The sequence below is a fragment of the Lycium ferocissimum genome, chromosome 5 (assembly GCF_029784015.1).
Source record: "Lycium ferocissimum isolate CSIRO_LF1 chromosome 5, AGI_CSIRO_Lferr_CH_V1, whole genome shotgun sequence".
NCBI lineage: Eukaryota > Viridiplantae > Streptophyta > Magnoliopsida > Solanales > Solanaceae > Lycium > Lycium ferocissimum.
Window position 1 is genome coordinate 56,999,612 of NC_081346.1, and position 17,691 is coordinate 57,017,302.

At 34.8% G+C, this 17,691-nt stretch overlaps 2 protein-coding genes across 2 annotated transcripts; one reads left to right on the forward strand and one right to left on the reverse strand.

Annotated features, from left to right (window-relative positions):
- Positions 1-2,926: 2,926 nt before the first annotated feature.
- On the forward strand, positions 2,927-12,155 carry LOC132056927 (ubiquitin-activating enzyme E1 1-like). Its single transcript, XM_059449339.1, is given in 9 exon segments — positions 2,927-3,089; positions 3,204-3,502; positions 7,325-7,377; positions 7,379-7,457; positions 7,460-7,542; positions 8,508-9,302; positions 9,696-10,564; positions 10,642-11,074; positions 11,359-12,155. Coding segments are annotated over 8 exon segments (3,195 nt in total). The 5' UTR covers positions 2,927-3,089; positions 3,204-3,216; the 3' UTR covers positions 11,956-12,155.
- A 1,010-nt stretch (positions 12,156-13,165) lies between these two features.
- Positions 13,166-15,059, reverse strand: LOC132056928 (protein NODULATION SIGNALING PATHWAY 2-like). The gene has a single exon (XM_059449341.1). The coding sequence runs from the start codon at positions 14,925-14,927 to the stop codon at positions 13,398-13,400; it is 1,530 nt and encodes a 509-aa protein (XP_059305324.1). The 5' UTR covers positions 14,928-15,059; the 3' UTR covers positions 13,166-13,397.
- Between the last annotated feature and the right edge of the window lie 2,632 nt (positions 15,060-17,691).

Below are 17,691 nucleotides of genomic sequence, written 5' to 3' on the forward strand. Positions count from 1 at the left end.
TAAAGATGGTGGTGGTGATTTTTTTTTCTTTTAAGGAATTTGATGAAATTTGGTGGGGAGATGATGGTGGTGGTGGGTGTGGATGTGGGTTAAAGATGATGGTGATGATTTTTTTTTTTAAGGGCGGTTCGTCAATTTTTGCGGCGGCGACGTCGGCGGCGGCGAGCGCGGCGGCATGGTGGTTGATAAAAAGTTGGGTGAGGATGAGGAGAAAGAAGAAGAAAGAGAAAGAAAAAAATAATAAAAGAAAAACAAAAAATGATGTGTTGGTAATTTTGACATGCAATGATGTGGCAACGACGTGGCAATGATGTGGCATTGACGTGCGTTGACGTGGCGCGAGTGTAATACACCTCCCATTGTGAGAGTGGTATTATTTTTTGGGGTGGAAAACAATTGAAACGTAAGTTGTTAAGGGGGGTAAATAAATAGAAGTTAAGTTTAGTTGCTAAAGTGAGTTTTCGTGCCAAGTTCAGGGGTTAAAACATGTCTTTTCTCTTCTTTCAAAAACAAGTCATTAGGACTATACGAAGGTAAATCTCGGGGACCAAGGATATGTATCAAACCAATCCGGGCCCGCCCATGCAAGTTAAAGTCGTTATACGTTACAAAACTTTCTACGAACGTTTCAAAGCAATCCGGTTCTATCTATGAAAGTTACGGACATTTTAAGACATAAGATCCTTTAGGAACAAAACCGTTTATACAACATTCTAAATCCAATCATACCAAAGACATAAAGACCATAGCTTGACCATATTAAGGATGCTAACATCAATAAGCAAATATGAATCATAAACGTGCTCGGAACTTAAGAATGGAGTTACCTCGAGGCTCGTGTCATGCCTAATTACAACTAGGACATGCCAAAAGGAAGAAAGGTGAGCTTCACATACCTGTCCGCTTCCTACGCTAATCCGAACTCATGTCTCGCTTCAAAATCTACAACAACGTCATTAGACATCGAACATTAGTCATAAACACCGAAGGATTCAATTCCAAGCCATTATTTTATCTACGTAAATTTGGCAAAGATTTCCCATAAATTCAACATCCCCGAGAATTCAACTCGGCGAAATCTTCAACAACATTACCAACAACCGTATTAACAACATCAATGATCAATTCAAAACGCATTATAACGCTAGTAATTCTTTTCCACATAATTCAACAACATTCCATTTACCTTCAATTCGATGACATACATTCAAGCTAATGCCAATGATCTCACATTTAAATACTAATTCAAAACCATCCAAACAAAATTCAAGAACGCTTCAAACAATCCGCAAAATATTCAAAACAATTCAAACAATGTACTACTCCACCCGAAACTTTCTAAACTTGGCAAGAGCAACACAATGCATTCTTTTCTTCCAAATTCATGAATTGCATCAATACTCCACACGTCCACAACATTATTTCCAAAAATTCAAGAAACTATATTAGAGTCACTTTAGGTTCTAAATCAGCCCACAACAATTACAACTTCTACTTGAGTCATTAACCCTTCATTCTCATCATAAAAGACATAACAACAGCCCACAACAATAACAACGTTGAGTCAGGATGATGGTTAACAACGTGAAACAAATGGCTGAGACGGGCAATAAGTCGGGAGTTCAACTATTTGTGTGCCATTGATTTACAAGGATAGCCCTGAAGGTGGATGGTCTTGAACTTTTGATCTCGCTTGCCTTATGAGCAAAACTTTAAGTTCAACAAATTTTGCCTTTTGACCTTGAAGATTTGCCCATGGAACAGGTAGGAATCAAAAGTTCAAAAACGTCCATTTTCAAAGCTATTAGATATAATTTCCTGTACTCAGTCGAACGACCATGTGGTGTCAATTCGTAAAGGAGTCAAATATAGCCATGTAATATAAAAACTAGTTTAAATAAACCCTTCGTTTGAGTTTTGATCCAAATATACCCCTTTCCCGTTACACAAATTTGCCCTTAATTTTGATGGAAGGCAAGCTCATCATAACCACCAGCCATCTCCACAAAGGCACGTGAGGTAGGCGCAAAAATAGTTGGAATAGTCGCAGTAGACAGTATTAGTCAAGGACTTTAAAAAATGGTTGATGACGAGTCTAGAGTGTGGTTTTTAATTTAAATAGAAAAGTTCTTCAGTGTTATTTGTCTAAAATTTCAAATCTATCTGAAATCTCAAATTCGTTTTAAAATTTTAAATCTCTAAAAGTAGTTTCTTTAGGTGAGCTTGCTGGAGGAAACATTGAATAGTGGAAGTAGTGGAGTGAAAAAAGAGGTACCGGTGGTGGTTGACACTGGCATGCAGAGAAAATTAAAGAAGAAATTTTCTAACGAAAAAAAGAAGTTACGTTGAGTCAGGATGATGGTTAACAATGTGAAACAAATGGCTGAGGAAGAAGATGGTTTGATGGCAGAAAACCCGTTTTGGCTATAATGTAAACAATTAACTAAGACGGGCAATAAGTCGGCAGTTCAACTATTTTTGTGCCATTGATTTACAAGGATAGTGCCGAAAGTGGGTGGTCTTGAACTTTTGATCTCGCTTGCCTTATGAACAAAACTTTAAGTTCAACAAATTTTGGCTTTTGACCTTGAAGATTTTCCCATAGAACAAGTGGGGATCAAAAGTTCAAGACTGCCCATCTTCAAAACCATTAGATATAATTTCCTGGCACTCAGTCGAACAACCATGTGGTGTCAATTCGTAAAGGGGTCAATATATACCCATGTATTATAAAAACTAGTATAAATAAACCCTTCGTTTGAGTTTCGATCCAAATATATCCCTTTCCCGTTACACAAATTTGCCCTTAATTTTGACGGAGGGCAAGCTCATCATCAAATTACCCAATTCTTTCGGAAACCCACCCGTTCTCTATAAAGATCCAAAAAGCCCAAAAGGAATTCAGATACTTACCATATCCCATTTCGGCCCACCCAAAAGAATCTTCTTTCATTTTCCCATTATCGTTCAATACGAAACCCACAGACAAAAAGCAGACCTCTACTCTCTCTCTAAGCTCACATCAAACGACACACAAACCCTAATCATCATCACGCACATCTCACTCCCTTCATATTCTCACATTTCTGGTACAGTACCCTTCTCACATCCATGTCTCTCAATTTACATAACTTTTTCTAATTTATTTTGATATATATTTTTATTTTTTGTGTTGATTTAATTATGATTGAAAAATGGAACAGTTCACAGGACTTTATGCTTCCTGTGAAGAGGTCATCTGACGACGCTGTTTCAGTGGATCCTTTAACGACGAAGAAACACAAGTCCGACGCCGTTACTGGTGATTCGTCATCCACGGTTACTATGGGAGTTAACGGTAACGCCGCTGCGGCGACTAACGGCAAATCACCGATGTCGTCTGGTGATATAGATGAGGATCTTCATAGCCGTCAACTCGCCGTTTATGGACGTGAAACTATGCGTAGGCTTTTTGCTTCTAATGTTCTCCTTTCTGGCTTACAAGGACTTGGCGCTGAAATCGGTATACCTTTTTTTATTTATTCATTTGCTATTTACTGTGCTGGAATTGTAAGCTTGAAATCTGGCATTGAAGGAGAATATACTGAAGTAATGATTTATGTTCGGGAAAATTACGCTCTATGTCTATGTTTGAAAATATTTACACTACGTAGCCTATATTGTGAGTTTGTTACATGATTTAGCCCATATTTGTGTATAAACACCTTTTATACACTATTATAATGACGTATGATGTGTTTTCTTCTTTGTGAAGTTTTCATTTCTAGTTTTCACGCATGCAATTTGTGCACATTACTGATAATCATTATAAATATATGTTCCGGATAGATTATTTCGTGATTGTGTTTTTTCCTGTATTTCTTACAATTAATTTAGCATTGGAATGAAATAGGCCTGAGTATCGTAGAATGGATAATGATGCATAGTTGATTGATAATTTATGTTTTGCAAGCTTGAAATCTGGCATCAAAGAAGAATATACTGAAGTATGATTTTTTTCCTTCTTTGTTAATTTTTCATTTCCAATTTTGCACATGAAATTGGTGTGCATTTTCCTAAATATAATGTTCCAGAGAGATTATTAGTGATGATTCTATTCCTGTATTTTATTTTTGTTTATCTAATTATAGTTTTTTTCTTTTACAAATAATCGGTATATTTTTCATGTTTTTTTCTGTATTTATTCCTGATGCTATTGACTGTGCTGGGATTGTAAGCTCGAAATCTGGCATCAAAAAGGAGAATATATTGAAGTATGATATGTTTTTCTTCTTTGAGAAGTTTTCATTTCTAAGTTTCACGCACATTATTGATGATTTTTTTTTAAATATATGTTCCAGAGAGATTATTAGTGATGATTCTTTTCCTGTATTTTGTTTTTGTTTATCTAATACAGAGTAGTAGTTTTTTTTACAAATAATGTAGCATTGGAATGAAATAGGCCTGAATATGCTTAGTTGTTTTTGACTTTTTGCATCTAATGTTCTCGTCTCTGGCTTGCAAGGCCTTGGCGCTAAAATCGGTATATTTTTCTGTGACTCATTTTACTGTGTTTTACTTTTAATGACCTGATGAAGTTATAGTAAATTTACTATTAATTAAAGTAACCTTTTTTTGGTTGTATTTATTGCGTTTATTCCTCTTGCTTTTTACTGTGCTGGAATTGTAAGCTTGAAATCTGACATCATAGGAGATTAAGTATGATTTAATTTCTTCTTTGTGAAGTTTTCATTTCTAGTTTTCACGCATGAAATTGGTGCTGGTTATTGATAATCATTATAAATATATGTTCCGGATAGATTATTTTGTGATCGTTTTTTTTCCCTGTATTTTGTTTTTGTTTAGAATACATAGTTTTTCTTATAAATAATTGGAATGAAACAGGCCTAAGTATCGTAGAATGGATAATGATGCCTAGTTTATTGATAATTTATGTTTTGCAAGCTTGAGATCTGGCATCAAAGAAGAATATACTAAGTATGATTTATTTTCTTCTTTGTTAAGTTTTCATTTCCAATTTTCGCGCATGAAATTGGTGTGCATTCTCTTAAATATAATGTTCCAGTAATTATTAGTGATGATTCTTTTCCTGTATTTTATTTTTGTTTATCTAATTGTATTTTTTTTTTTACAAATAATCGGTATGTATTTCTTGTTTTTTCTGTATTTATTCCTCATGATATTGACTGTGCTGGAATTCTAAGCTTGAAATCTGGCATCGAAGGAGAACATACTGATGTATGATTCATTTTCTTCTTTGTGAAGTTTTCATTTCCAATTTTCACGCATGAAATTGGTGTGCATTGAGAAAATTACAGCCAAATACTATTCGTTCTATCTAGTTTACAAAATATGTACACAGTGTATAGGTAGTGTATAGTTTATACTAAATATACATGTACTATGCATACCTATACAATCAAAGTGTATAGGAAGTGTATACTTCTGCCATATTTGATAGACCAGATGGCCGAAGGGTATGTTTATGTAAGTTTCCCAAAATAATGTTCCAGAAAGTTTATTGGTGATGGTTCTTTTCATGTATTTTATTTCTTCGGCCATATTTGATAGACTAGATGGCCGAAGGGTATGTTTATGTAAGTTTCCCAAAATAATGTTCCAGAAAGTTTATTGGTGATGGTTCTTTTCATGTATTTTATTTTGTTTAGCTAATACTGTGTTTTCTTACAAATAATTTAGCATTGGAATGAAATAGGCCGGGATACAGTAGAATTGGTATGTTCTGCATTTGCAATTTTTTTTTTAAAATTATAATGTTCCAGAAAGTTTATTGGTGATGGTTCTTTTCATGTATTTTATTTTGTTTAGCTAATACTGGAAATAGGCCGGGATACAGTAGAATGGATAATAACGCCTAGTTGATTGATAATGTATGTTCTGCATTTGCCTTTTTTTTTTTTAAATTATAATGTTCCATAGAGATTAATAGTGATTGTTTTTTCCTGTAATATTTTGTTTATATAATAGTAGTTTTTTTTTTTTTTTTGAAATTTAGCATTGACTGAATGCAGTAGAATGGATAATGATGCCTAGTTGATTGATAATGTATGTGCTCTTTCAGTGACCTAGTTTTGTAGATTTTCGAGATAGTGATAACTGATAACAAGGGGAATACTTGATTGCGAGTCCTCAATGTGCTGAATAGGACACCAATATTGAACACTTTCTGTTGAAGTCTCTGATATAAAAGTATTGTGTTTCCTTTTTCCTCTTGATATTTACTGTCCTGGGATTGTAAGCTCGAAATTGGCGTCAAAGGAGATTATAATGAAGTATGATTTACTTTCTTCTTTGTAAAGTTTTCATTTCCAATTTTGCGCAGTGCATTGGGAATATTATAGCCAAATACCATTTGGTTATCTAGTTTACAAAATATGTACACAGTGTATAGGTAGTGTATAGTTTATACTAAATATACATATACTATACATACCTATACATACTTATCAAAAAACTATACATATTATGAACATATCTATACACTAACGATACAACTGAAGTGTATAGGTATTGTATACTTCGGTCATGTTTGGTAAACTAGATGGCTGAAGGGTACATTTATGTAAGTTTCCCAAAATAATATTTCAGAGAGTGTATTGGTGATGGCTCTTTTCATGTATTTTATTTTTGTTTATCTAATCAGTAGTAGGGTTTTTACTTTTTACAAATAATTTAGCATTAGAATGAAATAGGCCTTAATACAGTAGAATGGATAATGATGCCTAATCGAATGATAATGTATGTTTTGCATGTGCTCTTATGGTGACCTAGTTTTGTAGATTTTCGAGATAGTGATAACTGATAATAAGAGGAATACTTGATTGCGAGTCATCAATGTGCTGAATCGTATTTCCTTATTGCAGCAAAGAACACTTTCTCTTAAAATCTGATATAACAGAATCGTGTTTCCTTATTGCATTAAATTGGTGCGCATTCTTGGTGATCTTTTTAAATATAATGTTCCAGAGAGATTAATAGTGACTGTTCTTTCCCTGTATCTTTTTTTGTTTATCTAATAGTAGTTTTTTTTTTCAAATAATTTAGCATTGGATTGAAATGGGCCTGAATACAGTAGAACGGATAATGATGCTTACAGTAGAACGGATAATGATGCTTAGTTGATTGATTATATATGTTTTGTATGTGCTCTTTCAGTGACCTTTTGTTCATTTTCGAGATAGTGATAACTGATAACAAGAGGAATATTTGATTGAGAGTCGTCCGAGTGCTGAATGTGACAACAATTCTGAACAATTCCTGTTAAAAATCTGTGATATAACAGAATTGTGCTTCCTTATTGCAGCCAAGAACCTTATTCTTGCGGGTGTGAAGTCCGTTACTTTGCACGATGAAGGAAATGTGGAATTGTGGGATCTATCTAGCAATTTTATCTTCACAGAGGAGGATGTTGGGAAGAATAGGGCACTTGCTTCCATCCAGAAATTGCAAGAGCTAAACAATGCTGTCATTATCTCTACGTTGACGAATGCGTTGACTACAGAACAACTTTCCAATTTTCAGGCAAGTAGACATGTGCCTGGTGTTATTGATTTGAACAATTATGCATATATTTTGTGTCTCAATGACTTACTGATTGTACAACTGTTGATACAGTAGTTTTAAGTCGGTCCCAAACTAGTTGGGGTTGCCAATAAAAATTGTCTAAATCGATTCGGCTCTATTCGGTTAGGACAAGATAGGAGCTCCAGATCTCGTGCTTACCGCTATATTGACATACAAGTCTAATCAAACCGATATCTAATTTAAATATAAGCATAGTTAAACGAAGTTGTGGTTGCTTTCCCTGTAATAGTGATAATGGTTAACATTTTATAAGAAAGGAAACGACCTTTGTTCGAATTAATTATGGAAAGTGACAGTCGATGAGATTTTCCATTCGAAAGTGATCATTTTGAAATTTTCCAGAACATAAATTACTGCTACCTTACTCAGAAACATTTCCCAGAACAGAAATGGCCTATGTTCTGATTAACTGCGTATGTCTCTAATTTATTTCCCTGTGTAAAAAGAACATCTCCAATTTATTTGATTTGTCAAGGTTAAAGCTCTTGGAAAATTTTAGCTATCTAAAAAAAGCTCCTAAATTTGTAAAAATTGCTACTATAATGCAAAAAGGAAATGGCCAAATACCAGCCAAACTGAGATCTAATTTAAATAAAATAAAATACTAGTTAAATAGAATTGTAGTTGCTTTCCACGATACACTGATAATGATTACGTTTTCATAGAACACAAGCGACCTGTGTTCACATTTATTGTGGAAAGTGACAGTCATTAAGACTTCTCAAGGATGAATTATCTTAACTATGTCAATGGCAATTTATTTGAGTGTCCTACTGTTTTGGCGGTGAAGCATTTGGTTCAATGCTAGCAATTGGTGTTAGTGATATGAAAATTATGTTACTAACATCCTGACATGGTTGTGGGGGCAATAACATCCTTAATGCGCTATACTTTATCTGCAGGCCGTTGTTTTTACAGATATCAGCTTAGAGAAGGCTGTTGAATTTGATGATTACTGTCATAAGCACCAGCCTCCAATTGCTTTCATCAAAGCTGAAGTTCGAGGCCTTTTTGGTAGTGTGTTTTGTGACTTTGGCCCTGAATTTACAGTTGCTGATGTTGATGGTGAGGATCCCCACACAGGAATCATTGCGTCTATAAGCAATGACAACCCTGCTCTTGTGGCATGTATTGATGATGAGAGGCTTGAGTTTCAGGACGGGGACTTGGTTATATTTTCTGAAGTGAGGGGTATGACAGAGCTGAATGATGGGAAGCCTAGAAAAATAAAAAGTGCAAGGCCATATTCATTTACTATTGAAGAGGACACCACAAACTATGCAGCATATGAAAGAGGGGGTATTGTCACTCAGGTCAAGGAACCTAAAGTGTTAAAATTCAAGCCACTGCGAGAAGCAATTAAGGATCCTGGTGATTTTCTTCTGAGTGACTTCTCCAAGTTTGACCGGCCACCTATTTTACACTTGGCCTTTCAGGCACTAGATAGATTTTTGTCTGTATCAGGGCGTTTCCCTGTTGCTGGATCTGAGGAAGATGCTCAGAGGCTAATATCATTTGTGACTGACCTGAACAATTGTCTCTCTGATGGAAAACTCGAGGAGATTGACCAGAAACTTATTCGGAACTTCACATTTGGTGCAAGGGCTGTGCTAAACCCAATGGCGGCTATGTTTGGTGGTATTGTTGGGCAAGAAGTTGTGAAGGCTTGCTCTGGGAAGTTCCATCCACTTTACCAGGTCAGTAAATGAATTCTTATACCTGCGTCAGAAGAACTCTTAAATTGCATGCAGTTTTTAGTCAGGGTTATCTGTTTAACTTGTTGCTGCCTTGTTTGAACAAGTTCATAGTAGATCATATGGGACTTGTTTCCAGATTTTTAACACCAATTAGAACGGAGTGCAAGGACACTCTATCTGAACATTATATTTCATCTGAAGCATGATGCTGTGAGCATGAGGTGTCATGTTTGTATCTTCTCGTCTGTCTATATAGGTATTCTATGTATCTTTGGCACTGTGGTAACTGTTACTTGATTTTTCGATTAAATTAGTTGTAATTTATTCTAGCTTGTTAATAGACTTGGAATGTTCCGTCACTGAAGCACTTCTTTTCATTTTCTTTTGTTACAGTTTTTCTACTTTGACTCTGTTGAATCTCTTCCAACCGAACCCTTGGATCCAAATGATTTGAAGCCCTTGAATAGTCGTTATGATGCTCAAATCTCAGTTTTTGGAAACAAGCTACAGAAGAAGCTGGAAGAGGCACAAACTTTTGTTGTTGGGTCTGGGGCGCTTGGGTGTGAGTTCTTGAAGAATTTAGCTCTCATGGGGGTTTGTTGTGGTGATAAAGGAAAGCTAACAATTACAGATGATGATGTCATTGAGAAGAGCAATCTTAGCAGGCAATTCCTCTTCCGTGACTGGAACATTGGTCAAGCCAAGTCTACTGTTGCTGCTGCCGCTGCTTCTTTGATCAATCCTCGCATTCACATTGAAGCACTGCAAAACCGTGCAAGCCCTGAAACAGAAAGTGTATTTGATGATACATTCTGGGAGAATTTGAGTGTTGTGGTCAATGCACTAGATAACGTGAATGCCAGGCTTTACATTGATCAGAGATGTTTGTATTTTCAAAAACCGTTATTGGAGTCTGGAACCCTGGGTGCCAAGTGCAACACTCAGATGGTAATTCCTCACCTTACAGAGAATTATGGTGCGTCAAGGGATCCACCAGAAAAACAAGCACCTATGTGTACAGTTCACTCTTTCCCACACAACATCGACCATTGCTTAACATGGGCGCGGTCAGAATTTGAGGGTTTGCTTGAGAAGACGCCAACTGAAGTTAATGCTTATCTGATCAATCCTAGCGACTACATATCTGCTATGCAAAAGGCTGGTGATGCACAGGCCAGGGACACTTTGGATCGTGTTCTTGAATGCCTCGATAAGGAGAGATGTGATACATTTCAAGACTGCATAACTTGGGCTCGCCTGAGGTACAACCATCTAAAAACCAACTAAATGTCTACCCTTTTGAGTATGCTTCTAACCATTTGCTTTTCTTTGTAACCAGGTTTGAAGATTACTTTGCAGACCGTGTGAAGCAGTTGACATATACTTTCCCTGAGGATGCTACTACTAGTAGTGGTGCTCCATTTTGGTCAGCACCAAAGCGTTTCCCTCGGCCATTGCAATTTTCTGTTGACGATGCCAGTAACCTTCAATTTCTCCTGGCAGCCTCTATGTTACGAGCAGAAACATTTGGCATCCCCATTCCAGATTGGGTTAAGTCTCCTCAAAAGTTAGCTGAAGCTGTTGATAAAGTGATTGTCCCGGATTTCCAGCCAAAGAAAGATGTGAAAATTGTGACAGATGAGAAAGCAACCAGCATCTCGGCTTCATCCATAGATGATGCTGTAGTCATCAACGAGTTGGTGATGAAGTTGGAAATGTGTCGTCAGAATTTACCTTCAGGTTACAAGATGAACCCCATTCAATTTGAAAAGGTACTCTCTCTCTCTCTCTCTCTCTCTCTCGTGTGCATGTTGCAGATGTTTAAGGCATCTTTTAAAAGCGATCATTTGTTTTCATAAATGTGTTTTCTGGGAGGAAGAAAAGAGAAGGATCTGACATGTATATACGGACTTGTACTGAACTTGAAGAACCACATGATGTTTTAACAAGCATTTATGAGGAAGATAATGAAACTTCTATTCCGGGGTAGTTGTTCAATTTATGATGTGTTTATTTCTTCAACCTGCTCTCTCAACTAACTTTGTCTGAATTACAGGACGATGACACCAACTATCATATGGACTTTATTGCTGGACTTGCAAACATGAGGGCGAGAAACTATAGCATCCCTGAAGTGGATAAACTGAAGGCCAAATTCATAGCAGGGAGGATCATTCCAGCAATTGCTACTTCTACTGCTATGGCCACTGGTCTTGTTTGTCTAGAGCTTTATAAGGTTTTGGATGGAGGTCATAAGGTGGAGGACTATCGCAACACTTTCGCCAACTTGGCTCTTCCGTTATTTTCCATGGCTGAACCAGTTCCACCAAAGGTGATCAAGCATCAGGACATGAACTGGACTGTGTGGGATAGGTGGATTTTGAAAGACAATCCAACTTTGAGGGAGCTTCTTCAGTGGCTTTCAAACAAAGGTCTGAACGCTTATAGCATCTCGTATGGGAGCTGCTTACTTTATAACAGCATGTTTCCTAAGCATAAAGAGCGGATGGATCGGAAAATGGTTGATCTTTCTAAGGAAGTGGCCAAGGCAGATTTGCCTCCATACAGGAAACATTTTGACGTGGTAGTGGCTTGTGAGGATGATGAAGACAATGATGTTGATATCCCTCAAATGTCCATTTATTTCAGGTAGATTGTTTGTTCTGTCCTGTAACCACTCACAAGAATAGCCTGAAATCATAGGTTACAGTTTATTTTCGTCATGCTATGTTTGGTCTTTCTTGTTGGCAAAGCTAGATATATTCTTTTCTGTACTAGCCAGCCTGCGTACAAAGTCAGAACCTCTTACTGGTTTAGTAGTAAAAATATGATGACTGTTGGAACTTCTTCTTACTCTGATTCGTGACGTCTCCATTTTCTTGCTCAACTATTTGATGAAATGGATTTGATCTTTGAAGAAATATAGTTGATGTTGGTTGGTGGATTCGAAGTTTTGAACTATCCATTTGCTTCGGTACCGTAATTCCTAAATTGCTGCTGCTGTGATATTTACACTAACAGTTAAGTGGTTCTTTTCGGTGGGATTTGAGCTGAATTATTGATCTATATGATATGATCAAAAAGGAAAAAGGAGTACTACAATCATGGAAAATTTTGAAAATAAATGTGTAACAAATTGTACGGATTTATTTTGCAAAGTGATGAAATAATACTAATTTGAAGAGCGGTAAGTTAACTGATCCATGACACCCAATAGTCAAATGCTGATAACCCCCTTTTTCTGGATTTTTTTGGCGCCTTTGTTATCCGTCTGGTATCTTAATTATGGAAGAAGCTGGTATCTTAATTATGGAAGAAAATCACTTTAAATTGGTTTTGACCATTAAAGTGAAAATTTTCACTGAAGAACAAGATAATATTACTCTACTAGTCTCATTTTTATGTGATGCACTTTGATTTAACACGGAGTGAAAAAGAAATATTTTGAATTTTGTGATCTAAAACAACTTCATAGATGTTTATGTGGTTATAGATCATTTTGTTAAAGATAAAATGAGAAGATAAAATGAGAGGATTAAAGTTAAATTCTTTCTACTAAGAACGAAGTGTATCAGATACACTAGGACATTAGGTGTACTAACTGTGTCTAAAAGTGAAAAAGAAGTTCATTTATCTACCTTCCAAGCTAACTTTAAAAAGAGCTAATTCCGTAGCGAATAAAGTACCAACTTAAGTCCTCTCACCAGAAAAATGAGAGGAGAAAAAAAATAAAAATAAAACAAAGAGAGAAATAGATAGCAATTTAAATCTTTACATCACTTGTGATTTTGTATGTAAGACATAGCATCCCGTTTTCAATCTTTTTGTTGATTAGCGTTCTTGATTGTTTATTGTTCATAAGAAACACAATAATGTGGACATGTCCATTGTCCAGTACTCAACGGTATATAATTGTCATTTACATCTCTGCTTTTTTAACAAATATAAACAATGCAAATACACTGACAGGCTAATATTAGTATTGCCTCTTAACCTATACACTTTTGGACTTCATAGGAAAAACACAGGTAAAATAATGGAAAATAAAATGACAGTGAGAAAAAAGTTGTAGTGGTGTCTGTATGTTGTTTTCAGCTATTGCATCCAAGTTGATACTCTCACCAATGGTGTCCCTTTCCATTCCAAAACCATCTCATGTTGTCTTTGTTCTTCAATCCTCACCTTTAATGGAGTTGCTCTTTCATTTACCAATTCTTTGGCTTGTAATAAATTTTCTTTGCTTATTCTCTTGCCTTGCAACCCAATTTCTCCAAAAGAATCACAAACACTTATCATCTCTTCCCAGTTCTGTAACCAAGAAAATGAACAAACTTGAGGTGCTAGAAAAAGGGATTCCACGGCGAGTCTTGCTTCTGCAAGATGAGCTGGAAAATACAACTCCAATGACTCGAAAATCGATTGGTAATATATCAAATTCTTGTTAAAGAATGCAGAAAAAGTATTAGTATTGAGACTATTGGCCATTGCTTCTCCATCACCAAAAGTGACAAATCCTTTGTGAGTTGATAACAATTCTTTAGCTAGTTTTAGAAACTCCAAGGCTTGGATTCTGCTTCTTCTTTTCCCCATGTGTGGGATTTTAAACATACAGTTAAAAACCAACCATTTACTCCCTTTACCTGTTTTCTTAATTCTCCTCATTTCACTTGCCAATTCTTCAACTGTCATTTCATCAATTTGTAATCTTGGACCGAAAAAAGGCTTTGCATAATCAAGAAGTCTTCTTTGTGTTTCCTCAAATCTCCACTGATCACTGGTTGATTCTTCTTCTGTTTTCTTTATGGATGTGAATCTCAAAGCCTTTCTTTTTTGTCCTATGGCTTCGATAATCCGAGGCCATTGAATCCCTTCTCCCATGTCAAAATCTATTATATGAATGGTTTCTGCATCATTTGGCATAGCTTCTATAATTGCTGAGTTAGCAGCAAAATGAGCAAATTTCCCTAATGGGAAAATTTGGTAGAAGGCCTTGAATGCTGCTTCAAAAATCTTGCTTGATTCTTGTTTCAAGTAATGTCCTTGATCCTTCATTTGCTGGAACAAATTGGAAGCAATGCGTTCCAGTGATTCGCCTAAAGGATTTATTTTCCCCTTTATGCTTCTTATGATCACTTCTGCTAGTTCTTTGTGATCATTTTCCATGGCCTCTCCATAAGCTGCTAATAAATGATGAAGGCGCATTTCGGTATCCATTTCTCTACTATTTCCTGGAATTACCAGTGAAATAGAATTATGTATAGCACTATTTGTTGATGGTATTGCAATTGAGGGCTCACTGGATACTCCTGAAAGTGCAGGACTCCATAAATCTCCATCTTTTTGCATCTTAGAAGAGATGTTCATATTTCCATTTCCTTCACTTTCACTATCATTTAACCATCTGCATAGATCGTCAAACTCCAAATCATCCATGGGAAAATCAGTAAGAACATCATCAGGGAAAAGGGATGTGAAATCTGAAAAGGAATCTTGATTCTTGGAGTTGAGTGAAGAATAAGAAAGACTATGCTTTTGATTTTCATAAGGATCAATTTGGATGCCACAAAATTCAGTTTGATGGTAAATTGAAGACCAACAGTTGTGAAGAAGCTCTGATTGCATCATCTTCTTGATGCTTTGTTACAGGGTGAGAAGATTTTTATTTTTTATGGTAGGTTTGTGTTTCACTGTTTGATCTGAATGATTGGTGTTGGTATATATAATATCCTGGAGGAAATTTTAAAGTAATTTCTTTTTTAAGAAGAATTCTCAAAAAGGGTAGTCATAACATTTGAAATTTCAACTTGAAGACTATTAATCTCAATAAAGTTAAGCTTCACATACAGAGCGGATTTAACGTGTATAGACTGACATGACAATGTAAAGAATTTTTATATTGTCATCTTAATTTAACCTATTATAACAATAATTATCTCCAGCAAGTTGGGGTTCGACTATACGAATCTTCGCTGGCGATGTACTCCCTGTAAGCTCATCATCTTAGACCGATGCTATACAAATAAAACAAAAACTCGAAGTGCTCTATATTTTCTATATCTCATACAAAACTAGAAGACTCCTAGAAAATATATGACGTAAAGTAACTCACTAATATGTCTAGCACATAATTCCCAACTAATTGATATCACCTGCATAGATATTTTCTTCCATTTCCCCCGTTATAATGGTTATTTATCTTATTTTTAGAGTTTAATCTTACAACAGACAAGTTTTTGTAATTATCTTTCGTATGATTTAATAATGCTAAATTTTTTTATTACACTATCAATGTAGTTCAACTCTCAAAGAAATGATCTTTTTCTTTAAAAAACCAATAAGAAAAAGACAAAAGACTAACCAACTGTTTCTACAGAGTATTTTCTTTTCAAGTTCCATGTTGAGTCATCTTCTTTTCTTGGAATGTTCTAAGTGATTTTTTTTAATTTCATGTCATATCAGTAATCATTATAGGAAATTATCAATACTTTTCATATTGCCACAATTTTGTCCTGCATGTAATTAAATAACAATTTGGATAATAGACCACAAGTCTTCTTCAGATTGAAAGAACAACATATGGTTTGTTTATGGATTATGACTCAATATTGTTATTCGACTATTTACTACAAATACAGAATAACAGCTTTTGCTTCATTCACAAGCTGATTTATTTTATTTCAAGGTTGTGAAATCATTACTGAATGTTGACATGATGTCACTATTGATATATTATTATCAAGAATAAATCCAGATTAGTGGCAATAGTCTTGATTTCGCTCTCTTTTTCGTTCAGCATCACTACTGTAGGACAAATCATTCTTGACATTAAATATTTTTGAAAGGTCTGTTATTTTTCTAAACAACAATAGTACTTTCAGATATTATTTCTTTTTTCCTCTTTTGTCTTGATATGTCTTGCGCGCACTTCGATTGGCATCTGGCTTTGTCCCTAGAGTTTCAAGTAATTCCTTTAGAGCTTATTGAATCAAATTAAAATGAGTTGTTGACAGGTTTGATATTGATGCATAATTGTTATTGTTTGCTTGAAGCTAGAGGTTGTTGGTGACTAAAATTGGTTAATTTAATGAACATGTCATAATTTAACCAGTTTAACACTTGCTTGGATAAAAAAAGGTCGGATTGAGATGTTGGATGAAAAGTGGAGGATCCTGATTCATCTTGCTCAGTGCAAACTTACTTCATATATTTGTCTTGCTTTTTCAAAACTTAAATGGAGTGACATGACCATTGAGGATTTTTATAGCTGAACCGATTTGTTTGGGATTGAGGCGTAGTAATGATTATTATTTATATAATTGAATTGTTAAAAGTTATATTTATTGGGCAAATTGGTCGTCCCTCTTATCTAACTTTTTAAATCCCTATATTCTAACACTATGACAAAACAGTGCTTGCACTTACAATATAGAAGAGAGTGATCAGACCAATTTTTATATGGATAATTCGAGATCATCTCACTTAGAATCGTATTCGGATTACGTGATACCTCATCAAAATTTCACTGGAAGACATGTTTCTTGTCTACTCATCCTCTCTTAAACTATCTAATTATTATTATTATTATACTGATTTTATTCAGGGGCGGCTTAACGAAATCCGTGCCCTAAAGCCAAACCTCTATAAGAGGCGTTAAATTTACCTAATAAAATTTTATATATATTTATTCTCTTTTTTTTTTTTTTTTTTTTTTTTTTTTTTGTGAAGATGGTATACAAACCATCTTGTACCTATTTTGATTATTCACTCAGTTACATGCTAGCTTCCACTATTAGAAATATTTAGTAGCTCTATTCACTAAAATTTAAATAAATATTTGTATAAGAAACATATATAGATGGTTACAATAATATTTTTATAACTTCTCATAATCTAATAGTTTCAATTTTGTATCACTGAGTAGATGTCAAATAATTTCATACATTGAAAACAATTCAATTCTATTTTGAAGTAAAAAAAAAAAAGATTTAATCCACTATTAATAAGAAATGATCAATTCTATAAGAGACTTCATCTTCTTAAAATTTTCAATGTCGTCATGAGTTTGTTCACTTTTATATATTGCATAATGTTTATTACTCTCTAATTTATGTGAATGTGTTTAACTCGACACGAAGTATAAGAGAAAAAGTTTTTTTTTTTTTACAAAGAATTTCTGGTTTAAAACACGCCACAGAAATTTTGTGGCTACAACATCTCATAAAGGGTAGAACGAAAATTATAAAATTAGATTTTTATCAAATATGAAAAGATGTCATGACGAAAAGAGTATAAAATTGAAATTATTTATTTCAATAACCTCTATCACATTTCAAGAAAAGAAGTATAAAATATAATCTCTTTTATTCATAATTTTTATAATATATAATGA

Excerpts from the sequence above, each read along its gene's own strand:
- LOC132056928 (XM_059449341.1), bottom strand. The coding sequence starts at position 14,927 with ATGATGCAATCAGAGCTTCTTCACAACTGTTGGTCTTCAATTTACCAT.